Consider the following 17,401-nt stretch of genomic DNA (forward strand, 5'->3'; position numbering starts at 1 on the left):
ACAGAGATGGACGTTGATTTCGAAGAGGAGAACCTCAGATCTTTGCAGATAGAGGAGGATGAAGGCCCAATACGGCCCAGCTCGCGGATACGCCGAAGGATACGTATCGAATCTGAGGTTTCCCGGCCCAATACGGCCCAGCTCGCGGATACGCCCAGGATACGTATCGACGGTGTATCCGTCGCGTATCGGTATCGGATACGTATCCGATACGCGATACGGCAACAGGGTGGCGTATCGGTGTTATATAGCTCCATAATACTTTTCATGGCTCCATACTGTAGATCCGATCAACAAAAAATGAAGGTAATTAGAAAAGTATGGTCTTGAATCCAGCTCATTTCACTTCACATGCGTGATATGTTTATGAATTGTTTGCTCAATTGTATATAGAGGTGTTGATTGGATTTGTGGGCTATGATCTTTTTTGATGGAGGGTTATAGGGTTGAGACGATTTATGCATCAAAATTAGGGAATTGTGATTGCAATTATGGCTGATGCAATTATTTCAATTCATGAAGAATATTCAGTTCTACATGATTATTGATGTTGATAGTTGCTGCTCCTCCATTTTCCTATTAGGTCAACACTGATGTTTGAAGTTTGAACAGGGAAATATAGTGTCTTGGAGCTTCAATGGATCATGTTAGGAATTTGTCTTGGTGTTAGGAATTTGTCTTGGAGCTTCAATGGATCATTAATTATGGATCAAAGGTTTCTTGCAGCCATAGATTGAAGCCAAAATGTTTGTTTCAGAAACTGAAAGTTGATAACCTTCTTTAGATAATTATAGTTGGAGGAAATTTGATTCTTTACATAGTTGAAATCAAGCCATCTTATGGATTTCTGCATAGATATATACAGAATTTAGTGTTGATCAGGTTCTAATGGTCACTTCCATCTGCATTACCCAGATTAAGTTGGTAAATTTTGATTGATCTTAGGTGAATAGGAGATATTCGTGCATGTGAGGTTAACTGTGATTGTTATTGTTTTGTAGGCAAATCCAAAAGTTGCACCTTATAGGAAAAGAATTACTACTAATGAGAATTGGGATGATATTTGTACTCCTTTCTCTCAAGATCGTGCAGATGGTCAAGGGTCGAAAACATTTCAAGAAAAATATTAATGAGGTTGACATTGAGGTTGATTCTCCTACCATTGGAGAATCACTTGATATGAATGTTGAAGAAGATAATGCTATGAGAGATTTGTTTATGAAGAACAGTAGTACCTTTTTTATTATTGTTCCTTTACCACTTGAGCAGGATGCAAATACTACTAATTTTATGTCTCTATGCGACCGAAGCAAAGCTAATTAAGAAAAAACAAAAAAAAAACAAAGAGCTAACAATACTAAAGGGGATGTCTTAAAAGACATAATTATGGAGGGGTATATATGTTGAAAATTAAAATGGGTCAATTTTTGTTGACAGCATCTCTGACAGCATCCACTGCACCTTGTGCCTTGGCCTGTGCTTGATTTCCAACCTGAAGCACAATTTTAATTAGTATAAAGAATAATAATACTCCCTCCGTCCCATTGAAGATGACACACTTTCCTTTTTGGTTTGTCCCAATCAAGATGACACATTACTTAAAATGGAAATCCCTTTATCTCTACTTTATTCCCTCTCTCTTACTTTACTTTCTCCATTTAACATACAAAATAAAATTGCATAAAATCTCGTGCCGCCCAAGGAAGAGGTCATCTTCCTTGGGACGGAGGGAGTACTAATTTATAAATTAAAATGCAAGAAAATATTAATACATCCTGAAGTGATTCCTTAGCGGATTGAGCAGCATTGCCAGCCTTCTCCAAGAGTTGGTTACCCTTTTCTTGGGCTTGGCCCTTGGCCTCACCGGCTCTGTAGCTGGCGCTCTCTGAGTTATTCATATTTTCTTGAATGAGAAGTTGTAAGAACAAAATAATAGTATGTTATTATTGATGGTTTGATTGAGGGGTGTGTGCAACCTAGTATTTATAGGTCTTGAGATTAGCGTCAAACTCGTGGCGCCACATGTTAATATGCCAACGCCAATAATCCCAACCTTACTTCTCATTTTTGCTATCGATAGTTTGTTTTGAAAAGTCATTGTAAGGTGATCCGTGTATATATATGCCAAAATTGGGGAAGGAGGTTTTGGTTAGAAATAAATGCCAAAAAAACTGAGAAAATTTCCAAATAGTAGATATATTTAATTTAGGTTCATAGATTATTGATTAAAAAAACTATTAGTTGGGCATAATTGCAATTATATGTTGGTAGACTTTACATATGTTACGTTAGAAACAGTCAACAGAGCCACTATGGGTTCCTACTTCCTAGTGTTTTGAATATTTCACATCGACATATAGTACAACTACTACTACTACTACAAATCTACAATACTACCATTAAACATTGATATTACAGATTAATAAATTATGGAAGTAGTGCACTTGATTTGGGATCGATTCTCCTTCACACCAATTTAAGCCTTTTATTTTGATGTACTCCTTCGGTCCCAAAAAATTAATAAACTAAATGTCATGGATTTTATTGTATAATTGGTAAAGTAAGAGAGGTGGAAAAAGTAAGAGAGGAAATGTAGTGGAATAATCATTAGTGGGTTGTGGGTTTAACATAATAAATGACGTGTAAGATTATTATCCATTGAAAAAGTTCCATATTTAGACTTTGTCTAATTTTAGAGAACGTTCCAAAATGTTAAAACTAGTCTTTTTTTTTGGGATAAAGAGAGTAATTTAACATATAGTATAACAATTTATGTTTTTTATTCTAATATATTATAGGAGTATTAAATTACACTAGTAAAATGCAATGAATTACACATATTTTAAAATTTAACTGAAATTTGATTATATATGTTTCTCTATTTAAATAAAATTCTTGTAATTTATACTATTGAATAGCAAAAATTTAAACAAAAGGAAATAAAAGGGAATGGGCGAAATGTATAGCGTAAAACAATCGTTGAAAAAATTGATGTGGTCATGTGGGGTCGTGTGCAAATGGAAAACAATGAGTTCTTAAACCTTGAAAAAAAAACCTTAAACCCTATTAAAATCAACACTCCACAGTTGGTCGGAGGCGCAGACATATCATATCTGATTCACTCAATTTGCGGCGGCGCCGCGTGCCACAAAGTCAACCTAACATTCAGCGCGTGAGTATGAATCATGAACCCTAGAAAATTGGTGCAGAATTGGGGTCACCGAAGATAGGAACGGTAACCGGAATCGCACCTACACGGATAGAACTACTCGACGGAGAAGAGAGAGTGGGAGAAGAACTTTGCATTAATTCACAAGTTTGAGCTTACAACTGAAATGGAAACAGCTTATATAGCTGCGTTTACCACTAACAAACTCAAATCATAGATCTAGATCTAACAAACTCTATGCTATGTGTTGATATCCAACTTCGCAACATACTTCTCTCGTGTGCAGGGGCGGACGAAGAAAAAATTGGCTGTAGGGGCTGGGCTCCACTATATATATAAAATTGACAAGGATTTTAACGCGTAATTAATAAAGTAAGAGACAAAGAGAAAAATAGTTGAAACTGTGTCATAGATAATGGAACCTATAAATAATAAAGTAAAAGAAAAGGAGAAAAAAATCGCCAATCGCAATCCTAACAACTACTGTATAAAAAAATGCATATATATTTACAAACTAGTCCAAAATATATCTAATAAAAATAACAAAAAGACTATATCATTAACTAAAAAAAATAAAACTCAACTTCAAAATGACCATTGTTATAATTATTTTACAAGCTTGCAACTATTCTCTCAAAATTTTAAAAATAAGAGATGGAATACAAAATTAACAAGTTTAATAAATTCTTTACCCCACAATTTGTGTAGAATTTGAAATTTAATTCTCTAATGTCTCAAAAGGCTAAACCCTCCTTTTCAACGTTTTGTATGCCGCTGCTCTAATCCTTTGCTTTTTTTAAATTGCAACATATAAATTGCAACATACAAGTAGATTACTTAAATTTTATTAAGAAGACAAATTTAATTGAAAAAAGAACGAAATTGATAGCACTTTATAAGTTTGAAGTCTCTTTTCAAAAAGTAAAATACGTGTCAAAGTTATTAATGTGGGTCAATTTGACTTTTTTTATATTAGTTAATTTAATTTTAAATTACTCATCTTCTTTCTCACATCCAACAGCGCTATTGTTATACATTTTCTCTGTAATTTTTCATTTTTCCCTTCTTTAAATTTTCAGCCCCTTACAATCATTCGTTCCAAGAGAATTTGTTCTTCAGTAGCATTATTTGGTAAGGGCTTAATATCAATTTCCAAAATTTTGAAAAATTTAGAAGTAGAAAATTACAAAAAATGAAAATTGGGCAAGGGCTTAAGCCCTACCCTCTCACCATGTGTGTCCGCCCCTGCTCGTGTGCATGCACCCATGCACACTCTAATTTCGTGTAACACCTCAGCATTTATTTAACACTGACAAACACAGATTTTGTATGTTTTTAAGGATTAGATTTGACTTGTTTTAAATGTCAATTATGAAAATTATGTTCTTAAATTGCATATGTTATACATTTGGTATTTTTGGCTTGTTTGTTGATAAATGATAGAAAAAGATAGAAAATGGTGGAAAAGGTCCAAAGTGCAGCAGCCTCTGTTCGAGCCCATTTTCTTAGGATGATGTAAATATGATAAGCAGAATAAAAGGCAAAAGTAAAAGGATATTAAAAGATTTAAAAAAGGGAAGATATTAGAACAAAATAAATAATTTGACAAAGGATATTATTAAAATTTAAAAAAGAAAAAAATAAATAAATTGACAGCTGTGGGATTTGAACCCACGCCCTTTCGGACCAGAGCCTAAATCTGGCGCCTTAGACCACTCGGCCAAACTGTCTTCGTTGTTAACATGTTCAATGTAATTGTTTATATTCAAAATATAGTTTAAACGGTTTGTTGATTTAATTGAGATTTTAATGATAAAACCTCAAGCCGCTAAGGTGGTGGATTGTTCCGAGTCAATACAAAAAAATCAGAATAATTTTTTATTAAAAACTCAAAATTATCCATTAACATTCTTTATAAAATACTACAAAAATAGGAAATGGCCATACTAGTAAAAACTGCTGGAGCAACTATATACAATTAATTTGGAATAAAATCAATACATGGTGTCATAATGTCCACACAGTGAGTCAGTGAGAAAACATAATTTTGAATTAAATTCCTAAAATTAATTAGAAACACATAGTATTTCCCTTCCTTGAAACAATAATACAATGCCAAATCCTGTGATGCTTTATCCATTCCTAAAATTAAATTAACTTAACTTGTTGTTAAGTTAGCTCATTTGATGCTTTATGCTCTTTACATACACCAACACTAAAATGCGCATTTTTTTCAGCCAGATCATGTTCCGAATCCCATTGCCAACAGCCGAGCATACAGAAGTAGGTTCCACGTGTCCGGAACTCCGGGCAGGCACCAGTGGCTGCAGTCCTGTGGTGCCCGGCCCGCAGTTCCCGGCTCACGGTTGCTTGATGGGTGCCCATCTTTTCTCATCTCTGTCATATATGTTATGTTCAATATCTCAACCCTGTTTTCCCCTGCATCTTGTCCGAATACCTCCTGGATTATTCTGTTGTTCATCGGCTCTGCCTCGAGCTTCGAATAGTCCGTCTCCGGCTCTTTGCTCGTGTTGCAGTAGCCACCTTTGTTCCATTCTCCGTCCCTACCAAGTTAGTTTAGACGTTTCTTTTTAGTATGCGATTTAAGAATATGTAACCTCTTTTTAGTATGAGATTTAAGAATATGGTTACATGGACAGAGAATAAAGTACTACTAACAAAAACTAAGATAGTTGACTTTTTGCAAAAAGATGAAATGACTTATTTAAATTGAAACATTTCGAAAAAGGATACGAATCAATTCACCTGAAATGTACGGGTGAGTAACTTCTAAAGAAGACATGAGATTTCCGAGGCTCCAATCTCTGTGTCACAAACGTCTTTAAAGTGTTGAGGGATCTTCGAAAAGCTTCCATCACATCCATGGTCATATTCACATGTTCCTTTTCTTGAAAATAGTGCCCACTGCCCTATCAAAAGGCGTTAGTCGGCAAATGTTACAGACCAAACATGAGAACTTATCCTAAAAGACTAGTCTGACAGGAGTATGTAACATATACTTACGAGTGTAACGTTTTGCCTTTGTTCCACCAATGTCCCGCGCTGAACATGAGGACGTCGGCGCCAACCCACTTGGTCGAGAACCAGTGGAGCTTGTCTATCTTGATGGCGCCCCGGACTTGTTCCGGGGCGTCTTTAGGTGGGCGAATGATCGACACGAGGTAAGGCACTCTAAAATATTGGAGTGAGAGATTGTAGTCTTGGAATTTTATGGAGAGGAAGCCCTTGTGCTTGGTTATTGGGTTGCCGTTTTCTTCATATATTGTGGACTCATTGGAAACACCTTGTGCAAGCATGCATACTAGAGATTCCCATTGGTTTCGGCCGATGGAATCGCCGGCGAAGACGATTTGCCGGCCTCGGCTCCGCTCTAGAAAGTCCTTGGCATCAAACCTGAGGAAATTATGGGGAAATTTGAAACAATTAGCTATTGTGTTTGATGAAATATAATAAGTTTTCATTTTTAAAATTAATTGGTGGCAATAGAAGAGACCCAAAGGTATTTAAGTTGATCTTTTTTAATTGCCCTTCGTATCTGAATTCTTTGTATTTGTTAATACTTGAACAAAACTATACTGTCACCTTTGTAGGCATATTCGGCTCGAGCATGGAGGTTACTCGGATAGCATGTTAGATTTTACGAGGCTAAGTACAATCTTATTCACTAAAACAAACCTAATATGTGAAATTTTGAATGGTGAACAACCATATCCTAATAAGTTTTATTCAAAAACAAAATTATAATAGGAGTAATGGCTCACCACTATTTAAGTTGATATTGTTTTTTAGAGCTTCAAGTTTACGTGTATCACAAACAGAGTTCAATAACTATCATTATTGTTTGACCTATTTTGTAAGTCAACAACAATAATATATTTAGTAATATTATTACTACTCCACATACAATATCTAATAATCACTATACTGATTGAATTGTCAATTCTAACATCACTAAATCTCCTTTTTCTAATACAATGTAAAAATGACCATGTCCACCATTTTTCGTTTCAAAAAAAGAAGATGCTTCCTCAAGGCTTAAACACTACTTTTTTCAAGATGTAGGGCTACATAAAGATCAAATTAGCTGTTTTATATTATCTTCAACAAAAGAAACCTAAAAATTACACTACTTACACTATAAAAAAAAAAGGAAATTCCATTTGCAAACATGACATTTGTATGAAAAAAGTTTGGCATCGAATAACTACAAATATGAGACATCATATGACCCTCCTGCTTTATGGGCTGAAAAAGGGACAAACTCACCAAGCATGAAACCTATGCACTTACCATGTCTCAATTTTATATTTACAGTACAAAAGCACCACTCTTTGAAATTTTATAATACTAGATCTTATTTTATCATTTCATATCTGTGATTAAAATCACAATTACATTTTTCTATTACATAAAAGTGAGTCTCATTCCATTAACTTTTTTCATTCACTTTATTTTACAATTCTTAAAACCCACTCTCGGTCAGAATATGCCATTACATCGCCTACGGGTGGAGTATATAACACAAGAATTAAATGGACTTAATTAAATGAAACAACATAAAAAGTCTTCAAATCTCCTTATAATGAATTGCAAAACAAGAAGTGATACATCATACACTCCTTCAGTCTCATAAAAAATAATCTTCTTTTTCTATTTTGATCCACCCTACAAAATTTTTCTACTTCTGTTTTTCGAAAAAAAATGTTCTAGGTCTCATTTTGCTCTAATAATATCTAATCACTTTCTCTTGTCATGGCTCTTTTAATTTACTAATTTCACATTAAAACTCTCCAAAGTCTCTATTTTTATGGGACGAGGAAGTAGCAATTAGCAAATAGTAGTAAAAAATTACAACCAAATCCACATGCATAGCCTCTAAAAGTGTGTAATAAAATAAATAAAGAACAATAAAAAAACACTAATAACAAATTACATGCATTATATTCACGCAACAAGCAAACGTTTAGACAACGAAAACTTAAGCTTTCTAATGATTCGTCACCAAACCCCATAAATGTAATCCAATGATCACAGAATCAAACCTCATATTCTTCAAACTCCATCTCCAAAAATCGATTAAACTAATAATTAATTAAATAAATAAATAAATACCTCGGAATATCGCATTGATGAGGCTGCCATCGCCATTTCTGGTAATCGGAATCGCGCCTGCCGTTGCGCACGCAGCGGAAACCCGGATCCAGAAACGGGCAGTTCTCAGTGTAGGTCCGACCCGGCTGGGTTTCGTCCCAAACCCACTTCCCGTAGCTGTAATCGCACGTTTTCGGAGGCGGGTTTCGGGGCAGGATTCGGGTCAGGAATTCGATGGTGAAGAGAGAGAGCGGCTGCGACTGCGTGAGGCGGCTGCAGGCGACGACGGCGGCGAGGATTAGGGAGGAGATGATGAGCAAGTGGGCGAGTTGTTTGTTGGGGTGAAGAGAGAGAAAATGGAGCTTTTGTTGCATGGAGGGCAGAGAGAAAGAGAGGAATGGAGGAATTTGGGTTGAAGAACGTCAAGCGCGGGGAGGAATAACAATTTATGGCTGTGATTCGGTAATAAATTTATGGAATTATTATTTCATTTTAGTAGAAAGGAATATTTTATTTATTCATCTTGCCCTTAATTGCCGGTAATAAATTTATGGAATTATTATTTCATTTTAGTAGAAAGGAATATTTTATTTATTCATCTTGCCCTTAATTGCTTGGGTCTATCCCATTATAAAGTGTTCGTTGACTCTTAACTAATTTATGTTGGACTAAATACTACCTATTCCTAACTGTTTGTTAAAATACGAACTTTTGAAACAATATTAATAAAATAAGAGAAAAAATAGGAAAAAGTAATAGAGTCTTTGTTAGCGGATTTTATGATCCTTTTCTTAAAGTGAAAAGTTTCTATTTTTTAAAGAAACAAATAAATTCTTCTCCTATTTCTTAAATACGAAGGGAGTGTAAAAATTGTAAGGAGGTTAAATATGATACGGAGTACGTAGTTTAGTAGTAGATGATTGAAGTCACTACAAAAAAACGCTCATTAGTGACAAAATTAGTAACGGCAAAAAACAACTCAAGAACTAGTGACGGATGAATGACTAAAATTCGTCAGTCACTAATTAGTATCAGATAAGTCCGTCACTAATATGTGGCAGCCACCTACTTTTCGTCATTGAGTGGGCTAGTTGCTTTGGTGACGGACAAATCCTTCACTAAAAGTTTTTAGTGACAAGCTTGTTTTTTACGGATTCGTCGGTAACTTTATCCTTCAATAACTATGTTTAGATAAGAAATTTTGCTGATTAGTGACGGATAATTCCGTCACTAAATTGCGAGTTTTTTTTGTAGCGAGTGTAGTTTATCTGGTTGGTAAGACGTTTCTTTTCTGTAATAGGTTGGAGGCACAAATCATCATAGTAGTACTATTTTTTATCAATTAGTAGTTTCTAAAATTATGAAACAAACTAGAGTTTGACCGAATTTCATGATATTATAGGCAGTTTGACCTGATAAATAAATTACCTAAATAGGTATATTAAGAAATTAGTGGAGTACTACCTATGATTATGTTTTGTACTCGCTCCGTCCCATAATAAATGTCACACTTTCTTTTTTAGTTTATACCACAAAAGATGTCACATTTATTTTTTGAAAATAGTTCTTCTTCACATTAATATAAGTATACTATTTTCTCTCTTTCAATGACTCACAATACAACATCTACTAAAATTCTGTGTCATTCTCCACCTATGTTATCTATTATGGGACAGAGGGAGGGAGTACTAAATATACAAAATCTAAATTTGAGTATATAGAATGTCACAAATCTGTATAATTCATACCGATCTTCTAATATAGTATACTCGGTATATAAAAAATCTAAATTTTTTTACATAAATAATAGGATAAAAATGTGTATATAGAGATAGATACTATAAATATCACACAGTTTTATAGCCCACGGCGAAAGTGCCCTATATATTATAGTATATATGTAGAAAAATGATAGTAATTCATTATTTTCATAAAATCCTGACCGTAGATTTGGTATCTTCCTATGAAAATGACGAGATTCTGGTGAAATCTGGATTTTCATCTATTTATTTATTTCTATAGCGATATTTTAAATTAAAGTAGCTTTCTTTTCCTTTATTAATACATATTAATTTATGTTTAGAGTAGAATTTTGTTTATCAATTCAAAATATGAGAATCGATCTGTAAACAACTAAATATTAGAGTAAAAGATGCAATTTTAATTAGAAAAGTCGTCAAACTCTAGGTTTCATTTCAAAATATTCCAAAACAATTCTCTTTTGGCCAAAATAATTACAAACTATTATAAATGACTTATATAACTAAAAATATAAGATCCAAAGCAATATAAATGACCATTTCTTAATTTTTGTATATTCTCTACATTTTTTAAAATTATATGTGGCATATATGATCGAATTCAGTGGAGAGTTTAATTATCAGTAACTAGCTATAGTAGAATTAATATTTGAATTAACATGCTATTGTATACGACAATACTCCAATTATCAACGTCGTATAGAGGGAATATAGCACGAAAGTCGACATAAAATTAAACGATACTCCCTTTGTCTGTCAGTAGGAGTCCGATTTCTTAGTGACGCGAGTTTTAAGAAATTTTAAGAAAAGTGGATGGAAATAATTCAGTGAAACATGAGTCCCAATTATTTATATTAGTTTTCAATGAAATGTGAGTTGAATGAGTTAGTGGAATATTGATTAATAAGAATCGGGACTCCTATTTCGCGAACGGAGGAAGATGCTCCTAAAGTTGGAATAATTTACCTCTCTATGAACAATCTTTGATATGTTGATTAATAGTGAGTATTGTTATTCTCATTCCATCACTCCTAGCTAAAAATTTGGCTCACCTTCACAAGATTTGACACAGCATAAATTAAAAATTGTTTTTTTTTTCAATTTGACCTCCTATTTATTTCAATAGCAAACAATAATCAAGTCATAAGCTCTATAGAGGCAATGCAATGGGAATTAGCCTTTCCATTTCTTGTTAAGCCATAACTTTTAATTTTATTTTTCTTTCCTTCGATGATATGGCAGCCATAGGCTTTTTTTTAACTAGTATCACACCCGTGCTATACACGGTCCATTTTATTTTCTTCAAAATATGAAATATTGATTTGAAATAAAAAAATAATAATATTATTTGGGTTAAAATCATAAATTATTATAAATGTATACAATAGTACTTTTGATAAAAGTAGTAAATTTTATTGGTGTATAAACATTACTTATTCTTTAGAAACTATTTTATAAAAAATTAATATTAAATAATTTAATGATTCTAAATTCTAGCTATGTCATTTTATTTTATTTTTGTCTGGAATAATATTTATTTGTACTATTTTATTAAATACAAATCAGTCTATTTACACAAAAAATACCTATAACTTATCATTTAATGTTTTACTTTTATTATATTGACTATGCAAAATGTCTATTTTTCATTATTGTCACAAAATTTAAGAGTCTTCCATACATTAATTATTACATAAAATTATTCCAATGGCATTCAAAATCAAAACAAAAATAATCATGATATAATTTTAAAATAATTCTAACATCACCAAATTATTTCTCACTGACTTTAACCTTAAAATGGTCTTAGATGTACAACGTTTTTGCAAGTTTGGGTACATAATACTTTTAGTAGGTCCTCAAAATATTTGTTGTATCCGAAAAGAAGATTAAAATGTGTTTACAATGAAATTATGGAATCATTCTAGTATATTGTTTGTAGTAAAATTATGAGAATTTACTAAATGAACATTTTATTTAAATAAACTACTTTATTGTCGAACTATTGAGTGGAAACAATTTATTTTTCCAATAGTATAGCACATATTCACAATTAAATATTTTTGCAAGTAAATTAAATTGAAGTCACACACATAATTCTTGACAAATTCTTCAAAAGAATTTCCACTTTTACTTTTCCTAATTATCAAAATTTTAAAACTTTTTCACTTTCTCAATTTTGATAAAAAAAAATAATAAATTGTGTAAAGATGAGCATGTTTTAGGGATTTCCTAATCCTCTTAAGAATTGTTCGAAATATATAGATAAAAAAATTTAACCATATACTGGCGATATTCTAACTATTACAATTAAAGGAAAAACAACCGTAATTGGAATGAAAATTACAATGAAAATAATAAAAAATTAAACTATAAATCGAGTCGAGAGAAGACTTCTTTCCACAAGACAAATTATGTTGTGCTAGGCACCGACAAAGTTGATGGAGCTCCGAGAATCAAGCAATGAAGCAATACAGTGATCCTAAAATACACAACAAAATGTAAAGAGTTTGAGAGATGAGGGAGAATGCTTTTATTGGTGTGTAATCCATATACAACTTGATGCTTTTATAGGCACAACATAAGAATATAGAAAGACATGAAATTAAAACACCATAAACAATAAATTAATAAATTAAGGTAATGAATGTTATAAGAAATGAAAAGCCAAAGGGTTCCCCATGATCACATTCCGTTACTCACGCCATTTGATAGAGTGTGAATACAATAAGAGTAAAATTGAAATGGAGGAATGTGGATTGTTAATGAGCTTATTATTTAGGGTATTAGTTACTGGTATTTTAGTTTTAAACGTTTATGTAGATGAGTTATAATTATTTGAACTTTCAAATAATAAAAATAAATTTAATTGATATATAAATTTTTAATTAAAATAATATTATTTTAAATTTTTTCAAAACTCCCCTTTTATATATGGAGTTATAATTATTTGACCTTTCAAATAATAAAAATAATTTTAATTGATAGATAAGTTTTAATCTAAACACTCTTCACTTTATTGCATTAATTAATAGAAACACAAATTATGAAGCGGATCATTAATGAATTTAATTTTTCTAGTGACAACCTATTGAGTCTTAAGAAAATATTTTAGCAACGGAACAAAATTTGGTTTTAAACTTTTCTTTAATTTAATTAAGTATGATGTATTAACCTTCATTTAATTTAATTTAATTAATCTTTCTAATTTATATTGTTGAAACTAAAAAGTAGAATCCCAAGTTGGAATTTCTTTGATCTATAATCTTCTTTATTATACACTTCCTAGTCGAGCTTCATTTCATTGCAATACAGTGACTCTATACACTAAAAACCCAAACCCCGAAACCTAAATCTTAAACCCTTAGCTTTAAAATATACTAAAAAAAAACTTTAAAATATACTCATCATGACCAACAAATGAGCTAGATATTAATAAAAAATTTCCTCCGTCCCAATTCAATTTTACTTTGTTGATCACTTATTCTATTTTGGAGGTTTTAGATCTATATTCGATATCTTACACTGGATCAGCCTACTTGATAATTCTTACTGATAGTAGATGTTTTTTTACATTTTAAATTCAAAAGCACCAATCAATTTGAAGATCCTCCCTTGCCAGATTGCAAGATCCATCTCCAAGTTGACATGCTCTCAAAGCTTGAAACCGTCCATATCTAGTAATTATTATGCTAACGTCACTCAATTTTGGAAATTGAGGCTTACTAACTTCAAACATTTGTGTGCTTGAAATCATCTTAACATGGTATGCATGATTTGTAACTGGATTGCGAGGCCGATTTTGCCTCACGAGAAAATTGCGTATACGAAAAATACCCCCTTCCCTAATTAGTGCACCAAACCTTGCGTGTAAAATTCGTGGAATAGTTGCTTGAATCCTATGCCCTGAACACAAAAAAGTACATAGCTAATGATTTCATATAACTTGCAAAAACATAACTAAAAAACACAAAACAACATACCATTCGATCGTGAAGCACACATTCTAAATGCACGATATTGGTTTTGTCTTTAGGAGCGGCAACTTCATAGACATGGATACAATAGACTTTGATAATCGAATTAGTTTTTGTTAGTTGTAGATCATCGAGCAAGGTGTGGAATGGTTCCATGGTATCAACCTTGCTACTCGTGTGAAGAACAAAAAGATGAAGTTTGAGCTGTATAAGGTGAGTATGTATACGTGGATAGATCAAATGTCACATTTATAGAGCAAAAAATGAACCATGAGGCTCTCTTCAAACTTTTCACATTCTCCACTTAGGTTACCCTAATACTAAAACAAAAAAAATATTATTAATGTTGGTTCCAATCGATTATCTACTATTAAATTGGGGGTTATAGAGAGAATGAAGGGTGTGTTGTAATAATTATTATATTTAATGGTTTGATAAAGATTAAAATAATTTAATTAATAATCTTTCTCATGGCAGTAACGGCAGCACCGCTTGCAAATCTTTGAAAAATTTGGACATGGATTTCAATAGGATACTTTAATTACAAATTTTGCAACTACGCTAATAATGGTGCAATAATCACCCACTTAATCCCATTTATATGAAAAGTCAAATCTTTTTTTTATAAGAGAAATTAAATTGTAGGTTTCTTTTTTTTTTGCATGTGCATAACTAAATGTAGCTAAAATATTAGATTGTTGTAAACGGTTGGTATAAGATGTGCATTTGGTACACATAATGATGATGGGAGTTATTTTTTGTGCAATTAATATGCAATAATGACTAAAATGCAATAACAAATGATTTAATGGAAGACAACATCTATATAATAGTTTTTAATCGTAAATGTCTAGATTATAATATTTAAATTATATATTTAAGCTTAAATGATAATTCCATAAATACCCCAAAACTCCGTACAGATAATAAGTACAATGATATGATCCACACTTTTCGAGTCTTTTATTGAATTAAATAAAGGGGTGTATATTTGACAGGCACCTGGACCAGGTGGTATAATTGTAGAGACTCTATTAATGATAGTGAACATGAATAGTCAAGTCCTATCTCCCTTATCTACTTACTTGTACATATGCATTAATATGAGGGGCGATTTTTAAAATAATTTATTTAGATGGTATAAACAAAATGTTAGTCCTAAACTTTTAAAAGCTAAAACATAACGAAATTTGATTTAAAGAAATTACAATAGATCCCAACGTAAAACTTAATTATGTTGACTTCCCCACTTTAATTTTATCTCTACTTTTTCAAGCCATTTTCGAAGTCAATAGAGTGAGTAAATCCTGATTTAACACATTATTTTCTAAATTCAAACTGCTGATCATATGTCTAAGACTCTAGTTAGACTTCACATTACATAGGAGGTTTTTGGTATGCTAGTAAGCATGATATCAATAAGTCAATTCATATCAAGTTTAACAGAGATATACATTGCAAGTTTGTGAAATTGTCAATTCTTGTGTTGTTGTATCACATTTCACACAATCATAAATTCTTATAGCACTGTAATTTACACTGTTACAAAACTTACAATTCCACTAGTTACGATATTGCAAGAACTTAAAATTTCGTAAAATTCAATTAAATCGAATATATCTTATAATAATAATAATAATAATACATGAGAAAAGATGAAATGATGTGAATGCATTGAATGTGTATTTATTTGTTTGTTCACACGAGGATTACTTGTTCAACTGTTTTTTAAGATTACTTGTTCAATTTGACAACTAGCTAGCTACTATCCATGAATTGATATACTGAGATCGTGTATGATCAGAAATAATTCATCTAAATTAAAGGCAGTAATTATACAATTCCCATCTATATAGCAGAAATTGTGACTGTTTGATTAAGGGAAACAACAATTATTAAATCAAACTAGGAAATTGTACCAGTCACGTCTCCACCAACTCTCTAACTAGTGACTTAAATATTTGCCGAATCACACACGCCTAAGCTTACCGTGTGACCGGTTCGACGATGGCGCGAGTACTACTCATGGTATGGCTCTTCCCCTGAACCCGAAGTTGGCTCCTCTTAGTCCCATTCTAAGTTCACCCCGAATAATCTCAGCCTCTTCGAATTCCTATTTCTCTCTTTTTCGGGATTATCTGCAATTAATACAACATGTATCGTTAGATTAACTTGATGCAACAATTCGCTGAGATTCAATCATTCATACGTTGTTGGCCAACGTTCATTACACATAGGAGTATATTTTTACATACTAAAATAAGAACAAATATTTCTAATTAAAGAGTAATTAAACGATAAATTGATGGAAAATTCATAAAATCTAGTTAAATGCTAGTTAGCTCGCAATTATAAATCAGACTGGGAAATTTGAATTTGATCGCAATTATAATACGGTGAAAATTTTAATAAAATTATACTAGCATCCGTTAAATCATATATGGATGCTACCGTTAACAAATTAAATATATCATCGTCAACGCATAAAAAAATTGCAATTGCTTGATTAAAAAACATTATTATATTTTGCCACGAGATCCAAATTTCATAAATTTCTCACTAGTCTTTAAAACTGTGGGACCGACCAAAATTCATGATTTTTCCGCCGCTTAAAAATAGGGTTTTCAGAGTGGTTACCAACTTGAGGGTAAAGTAGGCCACTCCAGCCACCGCGATTTGGCGGTGGAGGGGCATCGGCCTCTTGCCCGCCCCTCCGGCGCCATCCGATGAAGAGGCGACCGAGGTCGTCCGGATGGCGCGCGAAGACGACAACGTCTCCAGCATCGAGCCTCTTCTCCTTGACGAAGCGGCTCCACCCCTTCGTCAGCACGTAGCTCTGGCTGCTGTTCCAATACGAGTACCGGAACCGCCACGATTTCCCGGCCTCGTCCTCGAACCCCAGCAGCAGCCCTCCGCCGCCGCCGTTGTTCATGGGGAAGTACCTCTCCGCGTGCTGCTTCGGTATGACGAGGCGGTTGAGCTTGCCGACGTCGCTCGGCGTCAGCGGCTTCTCGAATAAGGCCTCTTTCGAGAGGTCGATTTTGGCGGCGGCGGTGGAGATGGGAGGAGAGAGCCAATGGTTTGTTGGCATTTTTGAGAAGTGATGAAAATGGAAAAAAAAGAGTGGAATTTAAAGAATTTTGAATTTGAATAATTAATTGTCCAAACAGTGAATTTCTCCTTTTTCCCACTGGCTAATAATTTGAGTATTTTATTGAAGGTATTATTTGAGAATGAATAGTCAAAAATATTTGTGTGGTGGTGATGTGTGGGAATTTATAGACTACAGTGATAATTCAGTTTTTTTAACTATAGGTTTGTGGATTAAAAACTGTTTGAACAGAAGGAAGTGGTTTGTAACCATAGGAATGATTGGTCAGGTA

General features: G+C 32.8%; 2 protein-coding genes, 1 long non-coding RNA gene and 1 other non-coding gene across 4 annotated transcripts; 1 reads left to right on the forward strand and 3 right to left on the reverse strand.

Moving 5' to 3' along the window:
* Window positions 1–262: 262 nt before the first annotated feature.
* On the forward strand, window positions 263–1,295 carry LOC121787041. Its single transcript, XR_006047248.1, has 2 exons — window positions 263–306; window positions 1,002–1,295. It is a non-coding gene; the product is annotated as an uncharacterized LOC121787041 (long non-coding RNA).
* Window positions 1,296–4,819: 3,524 nt separating this feature from the next.
* Window positions 4,820–4,899, reverse strand: TRNAL-UAG. The gene has a single exon. It is a non-coding gene; the product is annotated as a tRNA-Leu (tRNA).
* Window positions 4,900–5,181: 282 nt separating this feature from the next.
* Window positions 5,182–8,685, reverse strand: LOC121786454 (protein trichome birefringence-like 8). Its single transcript, XM_042185100.1, has 4 exons — window positions 8,303–8,685; window positions 6,194–6,583; window positions 5,936–6,094; window positions 5,182–5,733 (listed from the first exon to the last, which is right to left on the reverse strand). The coding sequence occupies exons 1-4, from the start codon at window positions 8,653–8,655 to the stop codon at window positions 5,412–5,414; spliced, it is 1,224 nt and encodes a 407-aa protein (XP_042041034.1). The 5' UTR covers window positions 8,656–8,685; the 3' UTR covers window positions 5,182–5,411.
* Window positions 8,686–15,825: 7,140 nt separating this feature from the next.
* LOC121786515 (B3 domain-containing protein At2g36080-like) lies at window positions 15,826–17,158 on the reverse strand. Its single transcript, XM_042185150.1, has 2 exons — window positions 16,656–17,158; window positions 15,826–16,156 (listed from the first exon to the last, which is right to left on the reverse strand). The coding sequence occupies exons 1-2, from the start codon at window positions 17,107–17,109 to the stop codon at window positions 16,083–16,085; spliced, it is 528 nt and encodes a 175-aa protein (XP_042041084.1). The 5' UTR covers window positions 17,110–17,158; the 3' UTR covers window positions 15,826–16,082.
* Between the last annotated feature and the right edge of the window lie 243 nt (window positions 17,159–17,401).

This window comes from Salvia splendens, chromosome 22 (genome assembly GCF_004379255.2).
Source record: "Salvia splendens isolate huo1 chromosome 22, SspV2, whole genome shotgun sequence".
Taxonomy (NCBI): domain Eukaryota; kingdom Viridiplantae; phylum Streptophyta; class Magnoliopsida; order Lamiales; family Lamiaceae; genus Salvia; species Salvia splendens.